At 51.9% G+C, this 23,383-nt stretch overlaps 1 protein-coding gene across 1 annotated transcript; it reads right to left on the bottom strand.

The window, feature by feature from the left end:
• Nucleotides 1–15,643: 15,643 nt before the first annotated feature.
• On the bottom strand, nt 15,644–19,659 carry LOC149809716 (DEAD-box ATP-dependent RNA helicase 11-like). The gene is made up of 6 exons (XM_089994664.1): nt 19,371–19,659; nt 19,098–19,207; nt 18,990–19,050; nt 18,036–18,580; nt 16,822–17,229; nt 15,644–16,360 (listed from the first exon to the last, which is right to left on the bottom strand). Exons 1-6 carry the CDS (start codon nt 19,657–19,659, stop codon nt 15,644–15,646), a joined length of 2,130 nt encoding a protein of 709 aa, XP_089850790.1.
• Between the last annotated feature and the right edge of the window lie 3,724 nt (nt 19,660–23,383).

The raw sequence follows: 23,383 nt of genomic DNA, 5'->3' as shown, positions 1-23,383 counted from the left end.
GCATTGATGACGTCCACCACAGCTGATACGTCAGCCAATGCATGCTGCACTGTACGCTGTGGTTTCCACGCCGTCCTTTGAGAAGCGCACCAGTCATGAAAGTCGTATGGCCAAGCCCAACGCACCACTGGATGAAACAGAAGAAGACCTCTCCTCCGAGCAACGCAAAAAGAGAAGCTGGAGGACTCTTCCAAGTAATCAGGTCCAGAACCGTCGGCAAGTCATCAACGGAAGCAGGTGGCTGAGGTTGAACCACTCGCAATGGCTTTTTGAACATGTCTGGCGTCACAGGCTCGTTCGCGCCAGGTGCCATGGACAGCGTTTGATTGAAAGACACTTCACTGCCATTCTCCTTGTTGTTTGTGTACTTGCTCGTCAGCTCCTGCAGTTGCGCGCACAGACTACCATCATTTGCATTATCACAATCTCGACGTGCAGCCATATTCTCAATCCACCAGCGCGCAGCCTGTTAGAACAATGAAAACGAAATGAAGGGTAATGGCATGCTGTTTCAATGAAATGTATTGAAGTCATGCATTCAACAGCGAGGACGTGTTACCTGCAGCGGTGTAGACATTGCCAGCGAAGGAGGCGTTGGCTCCTGATGCAGAGGGAACCTGAAACCACTCATAATGCAGCACTGATACTTGAGCTCGTGATTTGAACGTGTCGGAGCTGGGATGTGCACACACAGCTGCTTTCAGGCTTCCTGCAAGTGTTTGGCGATTCACAAACTTGCAAACATGCAAAACAATCAGAGTGGGCGGAAGCAACAGTGATGTGCTCATATCGGAAGCCACCTTGCCTTTTATGTGGGTGCGTTGGATGTGGACTGGCAGTCCGACTGCCGTCCACCTCAAACACGCCATTGTTAACTTTTAATGTCAGTGACTCACCTCAGATAGCCGTCGAATAGTGAACACAACGCATTGTCCAAGACTCGCCACTTTCTCGGCGAACGCGAAAGTATTGGTCGACGGGAGGACGGCCGCAAGCATGAACTCCTTCTACAAACCACGCTTGAACCTTGCTATAGCAGTGCTTTTGCTCTTGCACAACTGCATTAGTTCAAATATTCGAACTGCCAGACAATTTCTACTCACACCCAAAATATCGAGGTGATGGAAATACGTACATGCTACAAAACATTTATCGAACTTCCGTTCATTGTGAGATTGCGTGCTGACGCCCTTTATACGCTAACACACTATCTTGGGTCTTGAAAAGCTTGGCATCATGACCGAGGCACCGCCAATTGTTGCAGAAGAACAGACTGTTGCGACTTCAGTGGACGCAGTGAATGATGTGGTAGAGGGTGATGTGGAAGCTGATGCACCGACGACCAGTGCAGCAAACACTTCAGGTGTCACTGCATTCTTCGTCTTCTCCAACGAACATCGCGAGCACATAAGGCACGAGTTGGAAAGCGCTTGTGAGGGAAAGAAGGTTTCAATTGGTGAAGTTGCGAAAAAGATTGGGGAGATGTGGCAAGCTTTGTCAGTCGATGACAAGGCGAAGTACAAAGCAATTGCCTTGGAGGTGTGCTTCAGTCTCACGATCCTTGCATAGAGCATGGTTTAAATGCAATACATCCTGAACTATAAATCAGCTCTGATACACGGACGCTTACAGCACATCGCCTGAATCTATGAGAACCCTGTACTCGGTCCATCCAGGTATTGCGAACCGCCCACTGTAGCCGTCATGTTCACGTTGCCCTGCAGTATCACGTAGCTAATCTTTCCATATGGGAAGGGCCAGCTGCGGTGCAATGTATGGACGCTCCTGCTACTGCATGTTCATGGACCTTGACAACTCCAAAACAGCATGGAACGAGTGCTACCACATGCATGAGCTGCACTGCATGCACCGCTGTCACATCGGGAGTGGAATCCACTACATTCTGCTGTATTGTGGAACATGCCAGCCAAGTGACAGGCATTGACAATTAGACAGCAAGACAACCAAGGAGGTCATGCCAGAGGGATGCAGCCTTCCCCTGATGTGAAGACAAACAGATTGCTTGCACAAGTTGCTGTACTACAACCAAGACCAGTGTGCAGCTCAAGAGGTTGCATCGTCTGCAGTGCGGAGTGTGATGTGAGTAATCATGGCGTTGCAGTTGTAACTTACTGCACGAATTGTGCACAAGCATGCTAAGGGATGGGGATACACAAGTAGTAGTATAACGAGGCGCAAAGAGTCCAGCCGAAAAAAACACAGGTACTGTGGATAAGCTCAGGCTTGAAATCATGGGAGTGAGCATGCCAAGCTTGCCACATAAAAGATCGTCACATCATGTGCAATTCGCCCGCGGCCCTGAGGCCGAAACCCCGTCGGTACTCCCCTCTCGCCGTGTTTCACGGCCGACGGGACATGGCGTGATTCCCAGTTGCTCTGTCTGTTTTTCAAGCATGTTCAGCGGCGTTGCGCATGAGTTCGAAAGACCGAGAGCGCACAAGGTACAACGCTCATCTGTGTTTCAATCGATCCATCCTATGAGCGCATGATAGGCCACCAGCCCGTCCAGCCTGGGCCTGAGGCCGAAGCCGCCTGGGTTCGTCTCTCTCGCCGTGTTTCACGGCTTAGGGGACATGGCATGATTCCCAATTGATTGATTTATCTATTATGATGACGCATTGCCTGTGACCACGGTCCCAATGCTTGCTATGTAGAACAAGGCGAAACGGAAGGAAGCCGCAGGGGATGGAGACGAGGAGCGCAAGGCCACAGACGCGCCACCAGCGCTGCCAAACGCGACTGTGAAGCGCATCGTCATGCTGGACAAGGAGCAGGGGCGCATCTCTGTAGACGCAGTGAAGCTGCTCTCTGCAGCCGCCGAGCTCTTCCTCGGATCGCTCGTTCAGCGAGCATCTCACGAAGCACAGGGGTCTGCTCGAAGCGGCATCAACTTTCGAGACGTTGGTGCGCTTCTCCAGGCTGATCACTATCTTTGCGTCATGAATGATCATTTGGGTTCGTGGACTATACGAGCTGATACAGCAATCGGTGATGACGCCATGTTGAACAGATCTCAGACAGACAGGTGTGAGTTAGTGTTTTTCCCGACCCTTTGTTTTGGTCCAGTTACCAGAAAATACATGATTTCTTGGGACCGAAGTGGGGGTCGAATCCCATTCTGGCAAAGCACTGGTGGAAATAAGATTTGGAGACTGGGACAAGGCAGCATGTTTCAGCAGGGCACTGTTGCTCGCATGGCAGTTCTTCAAGGCTTTTATTTTCGGCAAATATTGCATGAATGCTGCCAGAAAATCAGTGCTTTCTTGGATCTGCATGGTACCTCGAGCAGCAGCTTTGTAAACACACTCTTTCCCACATACATACGGCCATGGACAGACCAGCAGTTTGGGATATACAACAACAGAGCAAGCTGCCCGTCGGAACAGCACATACACAATCTAATTACAAAAACCTTCCAATACATACACGTTACAGAATGCCCCTACACCAGACCATGAGGATATGGAGCGTCACAATCCACAAAACGCTCAGACGTGGTTGCTGCTAATGACAGCTTGCAGACACCACAGATATCAATAACAGAACAACGCATTGTCCTATTCCTGAAGCTATTTTGCTATTTTACAGTGGCTTCACAATCACCCACCCTTTGCATCCACGACAGGTCGCAGCCTGCTTTCATGGCAATAATGTACACTTTCCATGTTTATGATACACCAACACAAAACCACCGGAGTACCCAAAAGCACAGGTACGTTATTCCCAAGAAGTAGAATGTTGACTGTACTATCATTTACAGTCTACACCTATTCGCAGCAACGAATGTTGACTGTACTATAATTACAATTTACAGTCTAAAGCTATTCAGAGCAACTACACCATGACCGCACCACACACTTCATCCGGACAATCATGCAGTGTCCGGTCATTCGGCATGCCTGTTGATCACTAAGTTCCTGAACCTGAAGATTCACATCCGAGTATGTTCATGTACTGTACAACAGCCTGTACTGTCAAACCCTTGCCTATGTACGTAACAACAAATGCATTCATTGCAATCAGTTCTACCACTCAGCTCATGATCATCGCCTTCTGGCATTGCTCTCTAGCACTCTCACCCAACGAGCATCCCTGAGCACCGTTATGAGAACGCACTGAAGCTCGATGAGCTGATGTTCATAACAATGATAATGTTCACATACGGTTTCACTTCGAACGTGCTGTCGTTGTTGCGTGTTGTCTATTTCATGCCGTTATCTATGTGATGTAATGTTCACATTGCTCAAAGACAACGAACGTCATGCGACTCATGCCGACTGACAATAGGTTGGTGCGGAAGTAGCATGCTCCCCCCACCAACCTCACCCACTTCTGTACTAACTATACAACACTACTGGTGGCACACCTCACTTATTCTCACAGCCGCCGCTTGCAAGCTGCTGGCCTCACTTAGCATGAACCCCTCACCAGTGTGTTGTTGCAGAGAATGCTCTTAGCAGCTGGAAACCCATCAGCTGGCCAGACTCACCCTTCCTGGAGATCGAAAACCCTACGCGAGCAGCGCCACCTGCCCCTCGCAACAAGGCCTTGCAGCAAGCTGCGGAAAAGACGAATCGCATCGACTCATTCTTCACCGTCAAGCCCAAGCCTGTGCCCGATACCGCCTGACTGCGAACCCTGCTGTTTGCAAGACGCAATCAACTCTACGCGCCCGGGGAAAGGCAAGAGCTTTGTGTCAAGAACAACCATTGAGTTTCTTTTGAGTCCATATGCCACCTTCAGTATACAATTGAACCTCTATCTGAGAGTAGTCGATACACTGGTCTGCCTGTGTCCGGTTAGGCACAGCAGCGACGCACCAAACGGACCCCGCATCTGCTCTTCATATATGCCTCCCCTCCCATAGCCAGAAGTGATAGGTATCAACGCCTCACCGCTGCAGTTTGAAATGTTGGTGCCAGGGACATTTAGCACTTTGCAATGGGGCGAGTTGCCCTTTGGCTCCTTGTAAGCCATCACATTAGATCCAGGTGTGTTGCTCTTGGGCTGTTGCTGCGAAGCATGGAGATTGGTTGGCGCCCTTGGCGGAGAGTAGTCAGAAGGGGTGTAATGCTTGCATGCTGGCGCTTGAGAGAAAGGTTCCATGGAAGCCATATGGCACCCGTTGGGGCAGCTCTATCTTGGCCAGAGGCGTGGAGGACATGGTTTTTGCGTCGTACACCTGCTCTCCAGATGTGACTCAATACACCGCTCATTCACATCTTTCCTTGGCCTATGGCTCTTGTGCAGAAAGATCAGACTGTAAACATCGGCATGGCATGAGGCTGTGTGAGGCAATGATGTAAAATAATTTACCTAACGCAATATCTGCCCATGCATACAGTAACAATACAAACAAACGGGCGGTCACAGTCACGCATTTAGACGCGCCGCCAAGTTAACATATGATAAGTGGTTGATTTTTCAGCTATGCTCATAGAGAAAATAACAACACATGATGTCACGCTCCCAGAAAGTTCGCCCGTTTGTTGTTATTGCTACGGTACATACTCTTGTATATCTGACTACACAGATGAGGGAGACACTGCTGTATATCCGACATATGGATGACGGATGAATAGTGCGTGAGTGCGATTATCTATGTTTGACCTGAACATCATGTGAACAAAACCATGCGTTTTTGGACTCGCCGCCAGATTTACTTAAAGAAAAAAGGCTGAATTTTCATATAACTTCATAGTAAAACTGTCCCAAAAAAATGCCACGCTCCCAAAACGTTCGCCGGTTTGCTGGTATTGTTAGGGACGGCAGATGCCCCTTGGTAAAGCATACCACGCAATAAGACGTCATCGAGGTCTCCTCTGTTGCGTAACCCACAAGGAACCCGTCATCCTCACTGGTGAGCCCAAGGGCGAACGCCACACTATCCCGCGGCACAAATGCCAGCTCCCCGCCTCCCACGCCGGGCGGGTAAGTGATACGCCCCACCAGCCCTTCCCCCTCCGGCGAAAGCAGGTCAACCTTCGCAATGCCCAGAGACTGAAAGCCCTTGTTCTCGCAGCACCAGCAGTACCTGGCCTTCCTACCCACCTGCTCAAAACAGAACGCTGAAGTCATAAGCCCGCCACGCGAACGTTCACCAGTGACCTTTCGATTCAGCTGTGGCTGATCTTACGCCCGTACGCGGTGCGGCTGAAGACATCATCAGCCGCTTCTGACGTGGCACCATATTCGCGACAAGATTCAGATGTCGTTCACCACTACGCCGACGATGGTGGCATACTTCTAGCAAAGGTCCTTCACCTTGAAAGAATTTGTTTATCTAGCATTTTAAGGGAGTTGCATCCTCTTCGTAGATCAACAAGAACACATTCCCAACAGTGATTCGCCATGTTGGGTTTCCACTGGGTTTTTACCCCCATTCTCATCCCGTAAATTCATGCATTGGTGGGCACCTCTGCAGCCGGAATTGCAGGGTCTGTCTGGCGAAACACTGATTACACACAGCTACCAGCAGGTGATCTAAGATGTCCCGGGGGGTACATTGCGGAGGAGGGGCCGTTAGGGGGTCGGGTGTCAGAATGGGTCGTGCATGCAGTCTGGCGCGGATGGGAGGAATCATGAAAGTCAACCCGTTCAGGAGTCGTGACGATGAAGGTGGTGAACTTTGCACAACTCTACCGCCCCCTGTTTAGCGTTGTCAACTTGTCAACGAGGTCAACGCCATCTACTTGGCAATCTGTGCAAGCACTCCTATCAGAGGATGCAATTTTCTTGTACAACACTACCGCATCCACATGGACATGGTAACATAGGCTGCAAGGATTTGCACCAAATGGACGCACATGTGTCGTAACGATGTATATTTGTTACATCGCATGCTGTCAGCAATCGCACCATCTGTGAGTGCATGACCGGCATATCCAGGCTGGCTTCCGGGCAGAGTGCGGTGTGTGTCACAGTTGAGGTCTTTGTGTCAATCGTGTATCGAGTCATGATGGCGCGCTGCGGGCCCTCATGCAACAGATGCATCTTGTCTAATTCCAGCTTCTGAAACCTGCACCGCCACCGCACCGGTCACACTTGACGTGTCATGAGTGGCCCATCCACAGCTTTCACCAAATCAAACTTATCCATCGGGAATCTTGCCGGGTCCCCTGCGCCGTGAAACACGTCGTCTTGCAAGCGATCTGATGTGCCAGGCGGTGCTTAGTCTCGTCCTTATGTGGGCCAACGCAGTCGAGGGTGCTGTGACTTGGGAAAATTCTGACTCCCACGAAATCCTGAAGCATGCAGCGCCTCCAGGGTAGTAGGGTATCCTCCAGGATAGTCCGTGCGTGAACACCTTGAAGGCAGTCACGTACAGAGAGCCATGAGCATGGCTTTTTTTTCCACCGCTCAAGGTGCCATGCAGATCTAAGAATCACTGAATATACGGCATAGTTGATGGCATTATTCATGCATTATCCGCCAAAACAAAAGCCTTGGCCATGAGCCCAGGCATGTTTGATTCCAGGAGTCACTGGAAGCCACGAGGCTATTTTGTAGAATGTGGAGGGCTGCTTGTGGCTCGAAAAAAAAATCCGAACAACACGGTCATTCCGAAGCTCACGGACAAGGCCAGCGCAAACCACAACAATACCAACAATCGGGCGGTCAAGGTCGCGCTTTTGAAGTCGCCGGCATGTTAACATAGATAAAATGTGTTGATTTTTTTGGGTGCTCATATAGAGAAATGCCAAAAATGATGTCACGCTCCCGAAAAACTCGTTCGTTTGGTGCGATTGTAAACGGTACAGAACTTTTTACATAACGAAGCAAGCCGTTTTGCGCAGTACTGCTACAACAACGGTCACGTGGCACATACCGGCAGATGACTACGTGCACCAGGTCACCCTCGTCCCAGGCGTTCACAGCATGAAAGAAAGCGAAAGGTTCCGTTTCAAACCATCGGACGGGCTGAGAAGGGTCGCCCATGGGGAGGAGGCCGATGCGTCCCGGTCTGTCCATGTCCATGACGAACGGCAGCTTGCCCTCGGTCAGCATGATCTGCGTCACAGTCACAGTCATCATGACTCAGCCTGATTCCAGTCACGCGCTACAGTGCTGAGGTACCAGCCCACTATGTGCTTCCCTCGGATTCACATTGAAAACCAGCTTTCCAGAACGCGGCCACCATGCTTTGATTCCTGAAGAATGTATGTAAGTCTGTACCTCGTGGAACATACTCAGATGAGAAATGCAGACGGGAACCAGGCCAGGCCGGTGTGACTCCGTGTGCGAGGGCATGCCCGAAGATGTTTGGCCTTTTGATGACCGAGATCCCTCGCCGTTCACCGTTGGCAAGACGGCAATGGCCGATTGCGCAGGGAAATTTGAGGCCTCGCCGCTCCATGATATGACTGCAGCCTGAGTCCTTGGTAACCCCATGAATGAGATGACAAGAATGTGGATGGTATGCCTACAGCTTGAAAGTACAACAGGCAGCAGAATACACAACTAAGCTGGTGTACGGCCTTCTCACCTCGGGCATGGACGGACAGCTGTGGTCCATGGACATGGCGCGTTCTATAATGAAAATGAACAGTCCATGAACAGAACAAAGTGCGTTGATTTGAAGCTGTCTTACCTCAGGCTTGAAGACCAAGTTGTGGTCCATGAACACGGCATACTTTTCTGAGATGGCAAAGTCGTGCATGAGGACGGGCCTCAACACGTCGATGGCGATGTCCTCAGAGCACTCCCCATCCGCCGAAATGCTGTTGTACACCACGAAAGGCGCCTTGTCTACCCTACATTGCTGCCACCATCTGTCACTGCCTGCCTCACAGTCAAACCGTACGGCCGGCACAATTCCAGATTGTCAATCGCTACACACTTTGAATCAGTCAGTACACACACATTCTGTTGACGAGCCATCTTCCAGAAGCAGAAGCTGACATGAAAAGATAAATCAACTGTTTTGCCAGGCAGAGTATGATTGATTCAGACAGCTAAAAATACCGTACTGCCGCTAAATATTCAAACGAAATTGCCAAAAAATGGCCGTTTGAAAAATTTTCAACCTCGATCTCCAGAAAAATTTGGTCGGAAAATAAGGAATTTTACTATATATTTTTTGGGGCTATCATTATAAATATTCCGGATTTGTACCTACAGTTCAATGGTTTGCGGGATTCGGAGAAACTTTGAATATTAGCGTGTTTGGATAGTTAGCGGCGTTACGGTATATAAATTTATGGGAATTTATGGGACGGAAATTGGGATCAGCTGTATTCTGGCAAAACACTACACCAGACATGAGCACGCGAGAACAACTTTGCGCACTTAATGGATACCGCAAAGGATCGGGGCACTCGGCCAAAGCTCCTTGGGCACATCCCTGTTGGTGCATCTGCTCACCTTTGCTTTTAGCTGCAGGTCTTTAGCCTGTGCATTCTGCTGAAAACAGGTTTCCCTTTCAGAGACATGGCACTTCCCGCAAGGTCGATCATCTATTGACTGTTTGGGGGGACATACTTGTATCCAAAGGTGTGCATAACGCCTGTGGAGGGGTCTATCTTTGGGTGAGCGGTGAGGGGGTGAGTCAGCTTATCACCGAATGTGAACGCCCCAAGCGATTCGATGACACCCGAGCTGCGGATGCTGACTTGGAAGGGGATGTTTTCCTCGTTCAGCGCAAAGAGCCTCTGAGCATGCAGCTGTACTGCGGTGTTTCCCATGCCACCTTTCTGGAAGGGAGGCAGCCGAGGGAAGAGGTCAAACTTGTCTTGCATCAACATGAGGAGGAACCCGCGGAGACCTTTCATGTCACCGATCTGCAAAAGAGCAGAACCTTTGTCTCAGTGCTGACGTCACACCGCGGCAATGCGTAGGGACATTGTTTACAAACAAAAAAACAATACGGTACCCATCGATTGCAAATGGGATTTCCTTGCTCTTATAGCGTTCAGAGCACAGAAATTAAAACACATGTGTATCGGGTTTCTTGAAGCCATACGCATTAAAATGATCAGTGATTCCTTGTGGCCGAAGCTCCAACGGGAACGGCATGGCATGATGTAATCGATGTTGGGAGGAGCAGCACCCGCTGGTAGAGATCGCTCCCAGCCTGCTTCTCCACCTCGAAGCGCGGGCTTCTGAGCCAGTGGTTACTGTACGCTTTGGCCTCCCCATTGCGAAAGACAATACTGTGCAGCATCGCATCTCCATCAAACCTGCACGCACCGAAATTGAGGAGTCAAAACACTCTCAAAGCATTCAACACGGGAGCCTACGTAGGTCCTGAATTGAACATAAACCAATGAATGCAACAGTCGCGTCTTTCGGCACCGGGGGCCGGGCGTGATCCCTGATTGATCTATTTTGTTCAAGAAGTGGCAGCAGCTGGGTGCTTTACCACCAGCCAACAGTGACCCAACAGAGAAAGCTCGTGCTGTATGTAGTGCAGTTTCTCAGAAATGGTTCCAATCTACCATCGTATCGTTTCCTGACACCTTGCAATGGCTCTGAACTCTCTTTAATATTGAATTCCGACTTTTGATGCCGGCACACTCCCTTGCCGCGTAGACGGCCACCATACAGCATACCCGCATGTTTTGCAGCCGCAAGCGGCCCAACCTATGTTGTTGGCCGGGTATCCGCGAGCCGAAAATATACCCGTCGCGGGTAACCCGCGAGCTTCGCACCCGCGCGGGTGCACCCGCAAACTGCCCTTTCCGCGCGAGCGTCTGGCATATGGCGCGAAATATTCAAATCGTAATTTGAAATGTGTCGGACGACCCGACATTGGCTGAACAACATATGCAAAGGCGTTAAAGCATATCATGGGCAACAAGCGCACCCTGCTCGGTACTGAGAAGCTGGAGAAAATGCTTTTCTGCTATGCCAACTCGCGCATTGCTGCTCGCATCGGTGAGAAGACAGTTGCGATGCTAGAGGCATCTGAGGCTGAGTGGATCAACAAGCTGTGCACTTCTGATGCTGACGACGCAGAGGATGTTGAATCTGATGATGAGGAGGAGTCTGTAGAGCATGTGTGGGATGTCTAGTGTAATACCTCTAAATTGTCATCGTTTGCCCTGTTATTGCACGCAGTGTTGTATGAATCATCAACCCTGTCGCGATTTCCGTCATGCCGCTCCAACAGCTAAACCAAATCAAACGCCGAGTAACAAGCAACGGTTGTACTGTATTCATTGAGTTGCATGCTATTGGGGGCACCTCTGGGCAACGCCCCCAGTAGCTCGCTCGCGTCGAGCCGTACAGGCTGGCTCGCGGTCAATACTTCCTATAACTGGCGGGTTACCCGCGAGCCGAAAATACACCCGCAGCGGGTAACCCGCAGGCCTCGCACCCGGCCGGATACCCGGACCCGCCCCACAACTTAGGGCCCAAGACGTGAGTTTTGGCACGTACGACATGCGCTCACAAGCGTGCTCGGAAGCCAAGAAAGAAAGAAAGAAAGAAAGAAAGAAAGAAAGAAGCCAGCCCTAAAAAGACGATGATGACAATTTATAATCGGGTTATGCATGGAAGCGGGCAGTGGAGTTCGGAAAAAAAAAAGAACAGGCGAGACAGCCGGAGCTGATCTCGCGCCTAAATGGAGGGATGCAGCATCCCCCACGATGATCGGAAGCCATGATGCATTGCGACTGAAGACACGTATCGGCAAGTGCAAGCGCATGATTGACTGTAATGGGCTCGAGACAAGGAGGACATTCACAGAGTGAAAAGTAGACCATGTCATCTGGGTCGTTTAATACCTTGATGTACGTCTAGTATGAATGTGTTTGCCTCTGACAACTGGAAAATTATGCGGATCCAACCACTGGAGAGGCAAGCCGACTGGAGGACACAGGAAAGGCAGCCAAGCAGACATAGCACAGAGGCATACCGACAGAAGACTGAACACAGAGAACGACATGTAAGGTAAAGCAGGTGAGCTATTAAAATTACCGTTTAGTAGCGACTGCACGCATGTACTGCGGCTAGTACAAGGCTTGTCGTTACAACAGAGGCAGAGCCTTTGGACACGTGCACACCCATATGTGAGCATGGTACCAGCATCATTCAGGATGTGGACAATACCAGAACTACTTCTCGATAGTTATCAACATGCGCAATCAGGTGCCTTGGCTGTTGTCATCCCATGCATGTGTTGTCAGGTCCTCACCAGTGGTAGCCGCCGAGAGGCTTGAACTGCGGATTTGGTCCATTCCGTATGTAGCAGCCATCCAATTCCACGGGCACCCTTCCCTGCGTTGGCAGACTGCGGCTGTGCACCTCCTTGTCCACTGGAGCGAAATTCCCGGACAAGAATGTGTTGACCTCCTGCCTATGGGGGCGCTGCAAGTTGCGAAACAGCGCCAACATTGTCCTGGAAATCCACATAGTCAACGTTTCTAATACATGTCACAAACGCCTGCACGTTTCGAGTGCCGTGAGAAGTTGGTTCAGGTCGCGAACGCACCAACCTCGATCGACCTCGCGAGAACGTATGCGTCCACGGTCCTCGTACAGTGTGAACGTACATTTGCTTCCGTCATCATAAGTCCGTTACTTCACATCCGAACGAGTAATAAGGTTCGCGAAGGTGTCTTTAGCAAATGCATTTTGATGATATACGACACTTGCTGGTTCGAGTTTGAACAGGCTTGACACCCACTTGCTAAAAGCTTTTTCAGGAAAGGTATTGAGCAGCGTGTAATGTAGTATATGAAAACGACACTGGATGAACCACAATCATTCATGAATCACATCGTTTGAGGCAAGCATGCGCGATTTTGGTTGCTTGCATGTCAATGTCTCCCCAGCCCCTTGCCGTTGCCACAGTGGACACAACACGAGAAATGTTAGGGGTGATTATGACGTGCCTTTGATGTTATCGGGTGAATCCATAGTTAAAAATGCACAGCTTGTACATCGTTAATACATATTTTGGTCCAGAGTCGGTTCATGTCCTATCCCTGGTATACTTCAAGATGACGACGGACAGTATCGTACCTGGCTTCGAGCAAGCTAGTGGATGAAGAACTCGGTAGATTTGTATAGTTGAACTGTATGTTTTATCGATGCCCTGCGTACGGTAGAGCCCGTTCAGAAGGTTGGGTTGCACATGTGGCCAGGTGGCTTACACCACATTAACAGCGATTAGCAAATATAACACAGGTGCCTAGGTGCCGCTGTCAGTTGCGCAGTATACCGTCCTCACTGCAGTAAGCAAAAGTGCTTTAAACAATTAACCGTCCTGGTGTAAATTCCACGCTGGTAGTCTGCGCATTGAATGACACGTGGTTGGCCACGCGTAGCGCCTGATCAACCACTCATGTTGTTCGTAACGAGGTGTGTTTTACATTAGCCGCAGTTGTTACACTTACCGGATGAGAAAGTATGTCCTCAAGCATCTGTCGACCGCTTGATGGTGCAACACGAGCAGAGAACTCAGCAGCAAATGTTGAACGCGCGCCGTAGTGCACATTGCCGAGCGTTCGACTGTGTTCTGCATGAATGCAGGACAGCTCATATACGCACGCGCGCACGACTCATTCGCACGCACGAAGGTCAATCGTTGTAAACGAGAAATTAAGATTACGGATGTACACACTATGTCTGGCAATGAGTGACGAGTCCTCGTCGAGCCTTGGGGAGTTCCGACGGGTGCCAGCTTGTAGCTGCCTGTGAGAGATAGTCTTCGGCGCCGAGGCCTCGAAACGGGACGCGTATGAGTACGCCAATCCATACCACACTTGAACCCGTTCACGCTTCTGCAAAGCATGTTGTTGAAGATGCATGTTCACACGGCACATGAAGGCGACGCTCAAACATGCACGTCGCACTCCAGAAAGGCCCCTGTGTGTGCGAGGCGTCTTCTACGGGTCTGCGACACATGCTAGATTCTCGCAGATTCGCTGTTTCCAATGCAGGAAAGCGTGGCACGATTGTACCCCCCTCCTACAATGTTGAGTTACTCCGTGTCTGTGTCCGAGTTCTTACACCAGCACATTTCCATAGCAACCACTAGCACATGAACTTGCAAAGTGCTTGCGCAACTCAAAAAAGCGGCACGCAAACTAGGTGCAATACAATGTCAACGCACGCTGGAAGCGGTTTTGTAAAAACCTCACAAGGCAGACCTGTTGTCACATCACACACATCTAGGGCAGAAGCTGTATCACACCGCCAACACGCTGACTGCCGAGGACACAAACTGTCCAGAGCATGGAACGTCGCCATCATTCAGTACAGAGCATGGAACGACGCAACGCATCGAGGAAAAATACCACAAAAGAATCGTCAAGGGCGAGCGCCAAGGCCTCTAAGGCCTTCAAAACAAACAGGAGAAATCAAATCGCAAGCGAGTGCGCTGTACACAGTTGCAGGCGCCCAACGGCGCTTGGACGGCAGCACATACCGAAAGCACTCGCCCACCCAAGTTGCCCGATCGAATCGGCGCAGAGGCAAGCAGTCACCTCACATCAACTTCGCAATGGCAGGCAGCTGTCAGACACAGCTGGTATAAACGCCACGACATCGTTCAAGCATCATGGCGTCCAAGCCACATTGCTGAATTTGCAGTGTAGCACTAACGCTACGCTGGAGGTCGTGCGAACAGCAACGGCCGAAACGCCATCTTCTTGCCACACATGGAATTCTCCTACAAGTTTCAGTGACTTGGACGCAAGTCACACCCCCGCAGTTCTTTAAACCGAATTCGAATTAACTGCCCTATCTACTAAGTGTATACAAAACTAGGCACATCAGTGCCTGCGATTGCTCCATTGTGATCATGTAATCATGTTTCTGGCGGATACAGGGAGAGATGGCCGCTAACATCGGGAGGCAACCGTGTAGAATGCCACCAGTGTGCGTTGATCAATTTCGGCACAGCAAGAAATAAGCCATGCAGAATGCTACCAATGCTCGTGGATGGTAATCAACACCGCCAGAATCCGTTCGGCGCAGGCTTCGCCAGGAAGCCCTACACAGAACACGCCGGGGGGGGGGAGGGGGGGGGCAGGCAACCGGCTGGGAGATGCTCTGCACTCCCAGACATCTATCTACACCCTCAGCCCCCCGACATTCCCAGAAATTTGCACTCAGACGCCGCACTGCTGTTTTTTTTTTTGGCCTCGGCGGCCAAAGCCGCGAGGAATGAATTAATTGTCTGCACCTCGGGTTGCCAGATGCCACGGAACGCTCGACAGCTCCGTTCTCAGGCCCTTATGACACAGCATCGGTGTGCGGGTGTCACGGGTGGATGCAAGCGGTCTTCAGAGAGCACCAGCAGGCAATGACGAGGCCGAACACTGAGACACTTGCATACTGGACGGAGCTTGGAAGTGCAATCGCAGAGAGGGAAAATACTGCCTCTGCATTTTGGAAGCCTTGGTGGCCACTGACCCCAGACCCCCTCCGCGAGACCCTGATCGGTCCAAGGACGGAGGCGGCGGTCTGCAGCCAGGGGCATGGAGGCAGGGAAGGGCTGGACAGCACCCGTACACGGGTGCTGCACCCTATTATGACGTGCGCCTGTGGGCTGGTGAGCGCCTGCACTGCAGCATCACAATCCGCAGATGTGCTGTGAGCACGTGCACGGTCACGGCGCATGTACGGCCGCCTGCCGCGGGCATCTCTGGCGCTAATCATCTCCCAAGTGCACCTAGCTGTCCCATGCGCTGCTGTGGCCTCCGCCATTATTGTAGCCTTGCTGCGCAGGAGCGCCTCCGTAGCCGCCCGGGCCGCCATACGCTGGTTGCCAGTTGCCACCACCCCCACCCCCGCCGCCGTAGCCACCGCCATAGCCGCCACCGCCACCGCCGTAGCCGCCCCCCCCGCCGCGGTTGCCGTAGCCACCCCCACCTCCTCCATAAGGGTTCCTCTCCTTGCGGAAGTCGCTGCCGCCAAACCGATTGCCGCCGCGGCCCTTCGCCTTGGTGCCGTACGGCGAGACCCTGGACGAAATGTCGCTCAGCCAGGACGGCACATCCTGGTTCGTCTCTGTCAGGACCTCGACCATCTTGGCAGCGAGGCCATAGTCCTTCTCGCAGAAGAACGCGGTCGCGAGGCCCTTCTTGCCGGCACGCCCGGTACGACCGATGCGATGCACATAGTCGTCGATGTCAGTGGGGAGGTCAAAGTTGATGACGTGGGTGACGTGGGGGATATCGAGGCCGCGAGCTGCGACGTCGGTTGCGACAAGGATGGGGGTGCGGCCAGAGCGGAAGGAACGGAGGGCTTGCTCACGTTCCTGCTGAGAGCGGTCGCCGTGAATGGAGGTTGCGGAGTAGCCGCGTTGGCGGAGGTAGTCCTCGAGCGCGTCTGCGCCCTTCTTGGTCTCCACGAAGAGCAGCGTGAGGCCCAGCTTGCTGGGTTCTTTCTGCAAGCAAACACGCTGCGTTCAGCTCGTCGTTCCACTACGTGACGAAACATGCGACACACCATCGCACTGTCGCAAGGGCAGGCCAGCTGCGCTCAGCTCGTCGCTATGCTGCGCTAAGTGGTATAACATGACACACATATATATCGCACATATATCGCATATCGCACAATCGGAAAGACAGGCCAGCTGAGCAAAGATGGCAGAAGGGGATGCAGACCAGCGAGAGCTGTAAGGCCGTTGCTCGTGATTCAACAGTCAGCAGCACTGACTGTGATACGATAACTCAGAATGCTTCAGCATGCACGCACTGAGAGATGATGCTGACTCAACGCTCCCAGAAACCAGTCAACATCACATCTCGCACAGTGCAACACTCTTGGAGTGATCCAACTGAGCTGAACAAGCACCAAGAAGCGCCTGCGCTGAGGCGACAAGCAAAACTGGGGCAAAGGACGCACCCCCCCCTCGGCGCCCTGGGCCACGGTGCTGATCAAGTCCACCACCGTCTCGTACTTCTGACCGACCTGAACGAACATGATGGCCTGCACGATGAGCTCGGTGGACGAGCCGACGCGGCCGACAGTGAGGAAGATGTAGTCCTTCAAGAAGTCGGAAGCGAGGCGCTGAATTTCCTTCGGGAAGGTTGCCGAGAACAGCAGCGTCTGCCTCTGGCCTGCATCGGGCATGTCCTCCTGCTGCACAATCTTGCGGATCTGTGGCTCGAAACCCATATCGAGCATCCGGTCGGCCTCGTCGAGGGCAAGGAAGTGCACGGCTGACAGTGAGACACGCTTGCGGTCCAGGAGGTCTCCCAGGCGGCCGGGTGTGGCCACCAGAATGTCGCAACCCCTCTCCAGCTCTCGGAACTGCAAGTGCGACGAGACAATTATGCCGCAGTTCTTGCCTAATTTGCGATTGGATAGCTATCAGAACACACATGTGGACGAGACGCATAGTAGCAATCCTGACCAGGGTTGGCATAGCTATAAAAACGCGCTTATTGTTTGCATGAGTGACCCGCCGAGGCAGCAGGTGCCGCAGTTGTAATATGGATATGGCAACCATGGAGCTTGCACTTGTGGTTGTGAAATCAAGTGCAGTGCAACCATTTAGATGGAGCTCAGATGTACAGCCCACAATCTTGGAACTTGCTCATGGACCCATATGCCAAGATGCAAGTAACTGGGCGTGTGATGGCTACCAGGGCGAAACAAGGCAGCACATTGTTCAAATGAATACTATGGCATTGCTGACATCACTAGGGCACTAGACGGGGGTCTTTGATCTGGCAGTGCTCAACTGACCACAGGACGGCATCGCTTCATGCACCAACAGACTCAAACAACCTGGCCTGCAAAGGAAACGGCGCAACCAGCTGGCAGTGGCTTGTTTGGAAGAGATTAAAAGGCGCACATCCTAAAGAAAGGGGCAGTTTCAATAGCATACTCGCTTGTGGAAAGATGAGCTGCAAGGTGCACAGGCGAATAAGCATGTTTCCATGCAGCAAACACTGCCTTTGACCATGCCCACAACCTCCCCAAGCAGCCCTAGAGTGTGCCCCAGAGAACGCAAACGACAATATGTCACATGAACATGTGATATGTGTGGCTTGTAAAGGGGGAGGGTGACCCTGCACACTCATGTGTGAAAGTCTGCCTTTCAGGGTGCGTACCTGGTCATACACAGGAGCTCCACCGTAGACAACAACCGGGCGGACCCCAGTCTCGTAGGTGAACTTGCGGCATTCCTCGAAAATTTGACAGCTCAGTTCACGGGTAGGTGAAAGCACCAACGCCAGGGGAAACGCTTTTCGAGCGTCGCGACGAGGCTCAAGCCCCATCGTCAAGATATTGCTGATGATAGGGAAGCAAAACGCAGCGGTTTTACCAGATCCTGTTTGAGCACAGGCCATGAGATCACGTCCTGCTTGACCGATGGGAATGGAATATCGCTGGACGGGCGTTGGCTTGTCGTATTTGCACCGACGGACGTTTTTTAGGAGGCCAGGCGGAAGGTTGATGTCCTCAAAGCTGTTGATCGGCTCTGGCACATCTTTGCCAGAGGTCTCAACAGGAATATCTTCGTAAGCTTCGAAGTTGATACCAGTGTTCTCTCCCTGGAACAAACTGTCTGCTTCTTTATCTTCCTGTTCGTGCGCTTTGAAAGGGTCAACCTCGCGACGACTATCCCATCCGCCACGACCTGCACAGGCGCATACTGGAAATATGTATATGTTCGATGTTTACAGGTACACAGCAAGCTATGGCGCAACGCAAGTGGACAAGACGCAGACCAGTATGCGACTCATGTAACAGTAGAACAAGGACGTGCACTGACGAAAACACAGCTATCAACCAGAATGATGGCCACACAACGCGTGCTACGAAGACAAAACTCACATAACATGCTTGTAGCAATCCGTCGGTAGTGCGGCCGGACTTGACGTGAAATTTACCAGGTACACAGGTTTTAAAGGTGCAAACCGAGTCCGCACCAGGCATCGTCGTGTTGGTCTCTAGCTTGCCATTTTATGCTAAGCAAAGTATTGCTTATTCTTCGAGATGAACCAAGCGCAAGTGCTAATGCAAGAGCACCCACGCGTTGAACGGAATACACACAACCATACAACGGCAGCCATACGCCACAACGACGAGCGCCATGTTGAAGCCAAAAGCAGTATCATCGTCCTGGTAAAAAAAATAACGCCAATGACATCAGTATGGGCACAAAAAACCAGGATCGAGTGCGCATTAGACAAAGTGGCGACAGCTGATCTGTCTAGCGGCGGTACAGTGAATGCCAGGACATCACTCCCAGCAGCATTCTTTTTCAGGGATCCACAATCTTTGAAGAAAAATGTGACGAAAATGAGGTAATATGGTGCGCCGTACTGTCCCCAGAGTCGCCAACCATGTTCCACAATGCCCACTCAGTCGCAAAAAGCGAGTGCAGAAGCGCTCTACTGCGCACACAATGCTGTCCATGCACAAAAAAACAAGGAAATTACCTCTACGTCCACCATAGCCACGGCCGCCCGATTGCCCTCCAGCGAAGCCACCACCGCCGCCTCGTCCACTGATACCACCACCACCAGCATACCCACCGCGACCCCCGTAGCCACGACCGCCACCGCCTGCCCAACCACCACCATCACCGCCACCATAATAGTCACCGCCACCACCACGACCGCCTCCGTATCCACCATATCCATTGTCAGGCGGAGGGCCAGGTGGAGGGGGACCACCACCGCCTCCTCGAAGGTGAGGAGGAGTGTAACGCTGACCTTCTCTGTTCATTCTGTAACTAAGCAAGAGAACGACTCAGGGTTGGGACGTGTCGCCTAAAGGGGGTGTGTGATCAAGTCGTCCACACCTGGGACTGGCACCACTCTCTTGGACCAGTCTGTGAGCTGCCTATCGAGCTATCGCAGAGTTTTTGGCCAGTTTTTGTACCAATTTGAAAAAAACATGCACTGCCATGAGCAATCTCGCGTCGGTTCCGCCACGGCCTTGACAGAATGTCTGTGATCCGAGCCACGGTACGCTTTTGCAATCAGGTGGTTAGCCTTACCGTTTCAATTGCTTGAACACCCTGCAAGCGTTATGTGACGGCAATTGCAAGGTACCATGGCGTTCAGGCAACGTAGTAACATAAGAAGCAAAACTCGTTTCTCTGTGGATGAAGAAGAGGGTGATGACGATGCCGCAGCCATCAAACGCCTGGCCTCGGCTGTCTCCAAAGCCAAAGTCAAGAACGATAAGAGCGCCAAGGCTTCGAAGCTCAGCTTCGGCGACGACGAAGAACAGCTTGTCTATTCGGCAAAAAAGAGCAAGTCGCGTGGCTTGACAGTGCATGGGTCGCCCTCACGTGCTGAAGTGTCGGCAACCACAACATACTCCAAGGAGGACTTGGCTCAACTGAAGAAAAACAGCCTGCAGACTCCACAGGGATATATCGCTGGCTCCAGTATAAAGAGTGAGGCACAGCTTGTAGAAGACGGTACGAGAACCCTGACGCGGTACCTGTGCTCATCGAGCCATATTTATTGCGATCTCCGTGCATTGCCTTGTATTTGCGATCGTCTTTATTCTCATGAGATGAATCTGATGTTATATTTGAACAACCTATGTGTGCCGCTGCTGTTACACGCGCGTGAGTATGTCGCGCGATGCAGCAAGACAGGTGCACGAGCCGGTGCCGGTGCCGTTTAATATCGTATAGACGTTGTTCCCGGGGTTGGCAGTTTTTCGAGGCTTATCCAATCCAGCTCAGAAGCATACGGGGTGTTATACTGGGCATCGTTCATGGGCACAAGAAAGCGCAAAATGTCACCCCTACACAGAATACTTACATTGGAAGGCATCGTAAGCTCTGTTCACAGTGCAATACATTGCGCTATTGCAAGTATCTTGGCATTCGTTGCATGCGATATTTATTTCGACGTATCATGGAGGGTCAAGGAACCATGATGTTCCATCTGATGTCAATGTGTGTTGCATACAACACTACCTACCATATCAGCTATTCCTGATATTTCAGTGATCGGAGGAATATGTACTCTCGCATCATGCTCGAGTGGCATTTTCTTCTCGTGTCTGCCCACGGCATCACTGAGAGCGATCATGTAGCATCCTCAACAACACCACCAACCTCACCAGGGCTGCTGCCGCAGTGAGCGTACTGAAGGTTTCCGGAAGCTTCTTGCGCAGTCGCCCGCAGGCGCGAGTCAGCGAACATCGGCCATGCCAGACAGCTTCAAAACCGCTTCCCAAACGGCGAACCGCGGGGCCATTGCGATGCCCCTTCCCCCCCCCCCCCTGTCACAGGCCCCCTCAAAGCTCCGCGAGCCTCGGTGGGACCGCGAACACAAAGACCCCTCAGCCCCACCCCCCCATTTTGGGACCCCCGCAGGCGCGGAGAACGGTCACACGCACAGTCACGCCGCTTCTCAGCGCACCGGGGGGCAGACCGCAGCGCTGCCGAGTGCCTTGGGCAATGAGCAGGACGATGATGACGACGGCGGTTTTCCTGATGCACGCATGATTCTGCTGGCAAAGCAAAAGCGCGAGAGGCTCCGACACGCGCACATTGCTCCGGATTACGTGCCGAGCGAGAGCGGCGAGTTCAAGGGTGTGCGGGAGTTCAAAAAGCTGGAGGACGCTGTGAGGAAGGGCAGCGACGACGAGGGCAGCGATGACGAGGCGGAAGAGGACATGCGGATACGCTTTACTGGTGCGCAGCGTTCTGCCGGACGCTGCCGTTTGCGGGCCAGAGGTCTGGAAAAATTTGCAATTTCGGGACCGAAATGAGGGTCATTCCTTCTTAAGCTCACCAAAGTTTGCTCTCACTAAAACAAAGGATGCGGTCCTTCTGGGGTCCTTTGCAGCTAACGTTTGCCCGGTTCGCCTGTGATCCCTTTGGCCTTTGGTTCTTCAACAGACGGTAAATCAAAACCCAAAAAAATATTCTGGTTTTGAACTGCTGGTTTTGACACCCAACTCGCCCTTTGAGCCACGCGTCATGTTTGGAAGGAGGGGGCGGTGTGAAAGCCCCCGCATGACCCTGCGGCCAGTGGCCGAAGTGATGTCGTTAGTATGATGTAATATGCATGTACGATTTCGTTAGTGATGTAAGATGCAAGTGATGATGTGCAGGGCCGGATAAGAAGGCGCCCGCAACGCTGCGGGACCTGCATGCGGCTGCCGAATCCGAGTCCGACGACGAGATTGTCAACGTCCAGCTGCGCCGGGCGATGGACAGCGCGGTCAACGCGGCCCATCCCCTACATCAGCGCGTCTCGGGAGCCATTGCACGCAACGCTCAGGGTGGGCCGGGAGCTTCTGCAGCGCCGAGACAGGGGGCGGGCGCGGAAGGCGCAGGTGATGGCGCTTCGTCGTCTGCGGCTGATCGGGGCGCTCGGGTGCGCGATTCCAACCTGAGAAGTGCTCACAGCGGCCGTGTATATCCAACTTCGCGAGCGCTGCATCATCACTATGGTTTCAACATGCATCATCCATGTGGATGCGGTAGTGTTGTAAAAGATGCATGATCATCATCGGACTTTGTGCAACGCTTGCGAGCAATTCGACCGCAGTTGCAGGCAGTCCTGAGTAACGTAGTGTCAAGGTGCTTAGTACTGTTGACCTGCGAACTGTAAGATGCAGCACACGTGACTTGTACTAACGTGTCTGGAGATGTGTCACCAAATGAGCCTCGACCAGGCACTTGGGTTTCCTTACATCTGAATGCATAGCTGTGATACGGCATGATGACGATGTGTCATTTTCCTACACCACCGCATCCACATGATATGGCTGTTTCAAAATCTACTGCATCTACTGCTGCATGTACCAAGACATTTTTACTCGACCGGCAACAAAACATGGCCTCCTTCAAGCAAATGTTGGCGACTTTGATTTGAGGTTAGTTGCAACCACTGTCTCAAGGTACCTTTACATACCTCAAAGTACCTGGTTTACGGCCTAGAGACAGATGCCTAGCTACTTTTAAATGCCCACTGAAGGTCTTGCAGATCCCAAGAGACACCTAGCACTACCTGGTCTATGTCTACAGATCCCTTCAAGTTCTTAGAGATACCTGCAGATATCTATGGCCATCACCGTGATGCGCGCTCGAGGGTGTTGCGTGCCGTCCTGCAATTCTTTGCCAGATCTTATTTCTGAACGTCAGTTTTGTCCCCAAAATTCATGCATTGTAGGGCATCTAGACCACAAATCACACGGTCTGGCGCAGCACTGCCGTCCTCCGCAGGCACTCAAAGCTCTTGAGCCGCATGTGAACGGGCTGGAGGAGCTACCGCCATCTAGAGCTAGCTTGCCAGATTCTAGAGATCCCTAACCCCTCGAGCATACCAAGTCTAGGTCCCAGCAATCCCAACTGGTACCTAGACACTCAATAGGGAATACCGTATATACTCCAGACAACAATTGGCCACGGGGTACGTGACGTTACATTTGACTAAAAACAAGTGGCCGAGTCGGCACCGTAGCGTTGAGTTGC

This window comes from Nuphar pumila, unplaced genomic scaffold (genome assembly GCF_984573655.1).
Source record: "Nuphar pumila unplaced genomic scaffold, dmNupPumi1.hap1.1 HAP1_SCAFFOLD_861, whole genome shotgun sequence".
NCBI classification, from domain to species: Eukaryota; Viridiplantae; Streptophyta; class Magnoliopsida; order Nymphaeales; family Nymphaeaceae; genus Nuphar; species Nuphar pumila.
Note: the sequence above shows the minus strand (reverse complement) of the source record. Positions and strands in the feature narration are given on the sequence as shown.

What these genes read in the sequence shown, in the direction of transcription:
- LOC149809716 (XM_089994664.1), bottom strand. Translation starts at nt 19,659, where the DNA reads ATGAACAGAGAAGGTCAGCGTTACACTCCTCCTCACCTTCGAGGAGGC. An exon ending in TGTGGCGTATGGCTGCCGTT is followed by an intron (nt 18,581 to 18,989) that starts GTATGGTTGTGT and finishes ACATATTTCCAG; the next exon opens with TATGCGCCTGTGCAGGTCGT. An exon ending in CCCAGGGCGCCGAGGGGGGG is followed by an intron (nt 16,361 to 16,821) that starts GTGCGTCCTTTG and finishes GTTTGCTTGCAG; the next exon opens with AAAGAACCCAGCAAGCTGGG.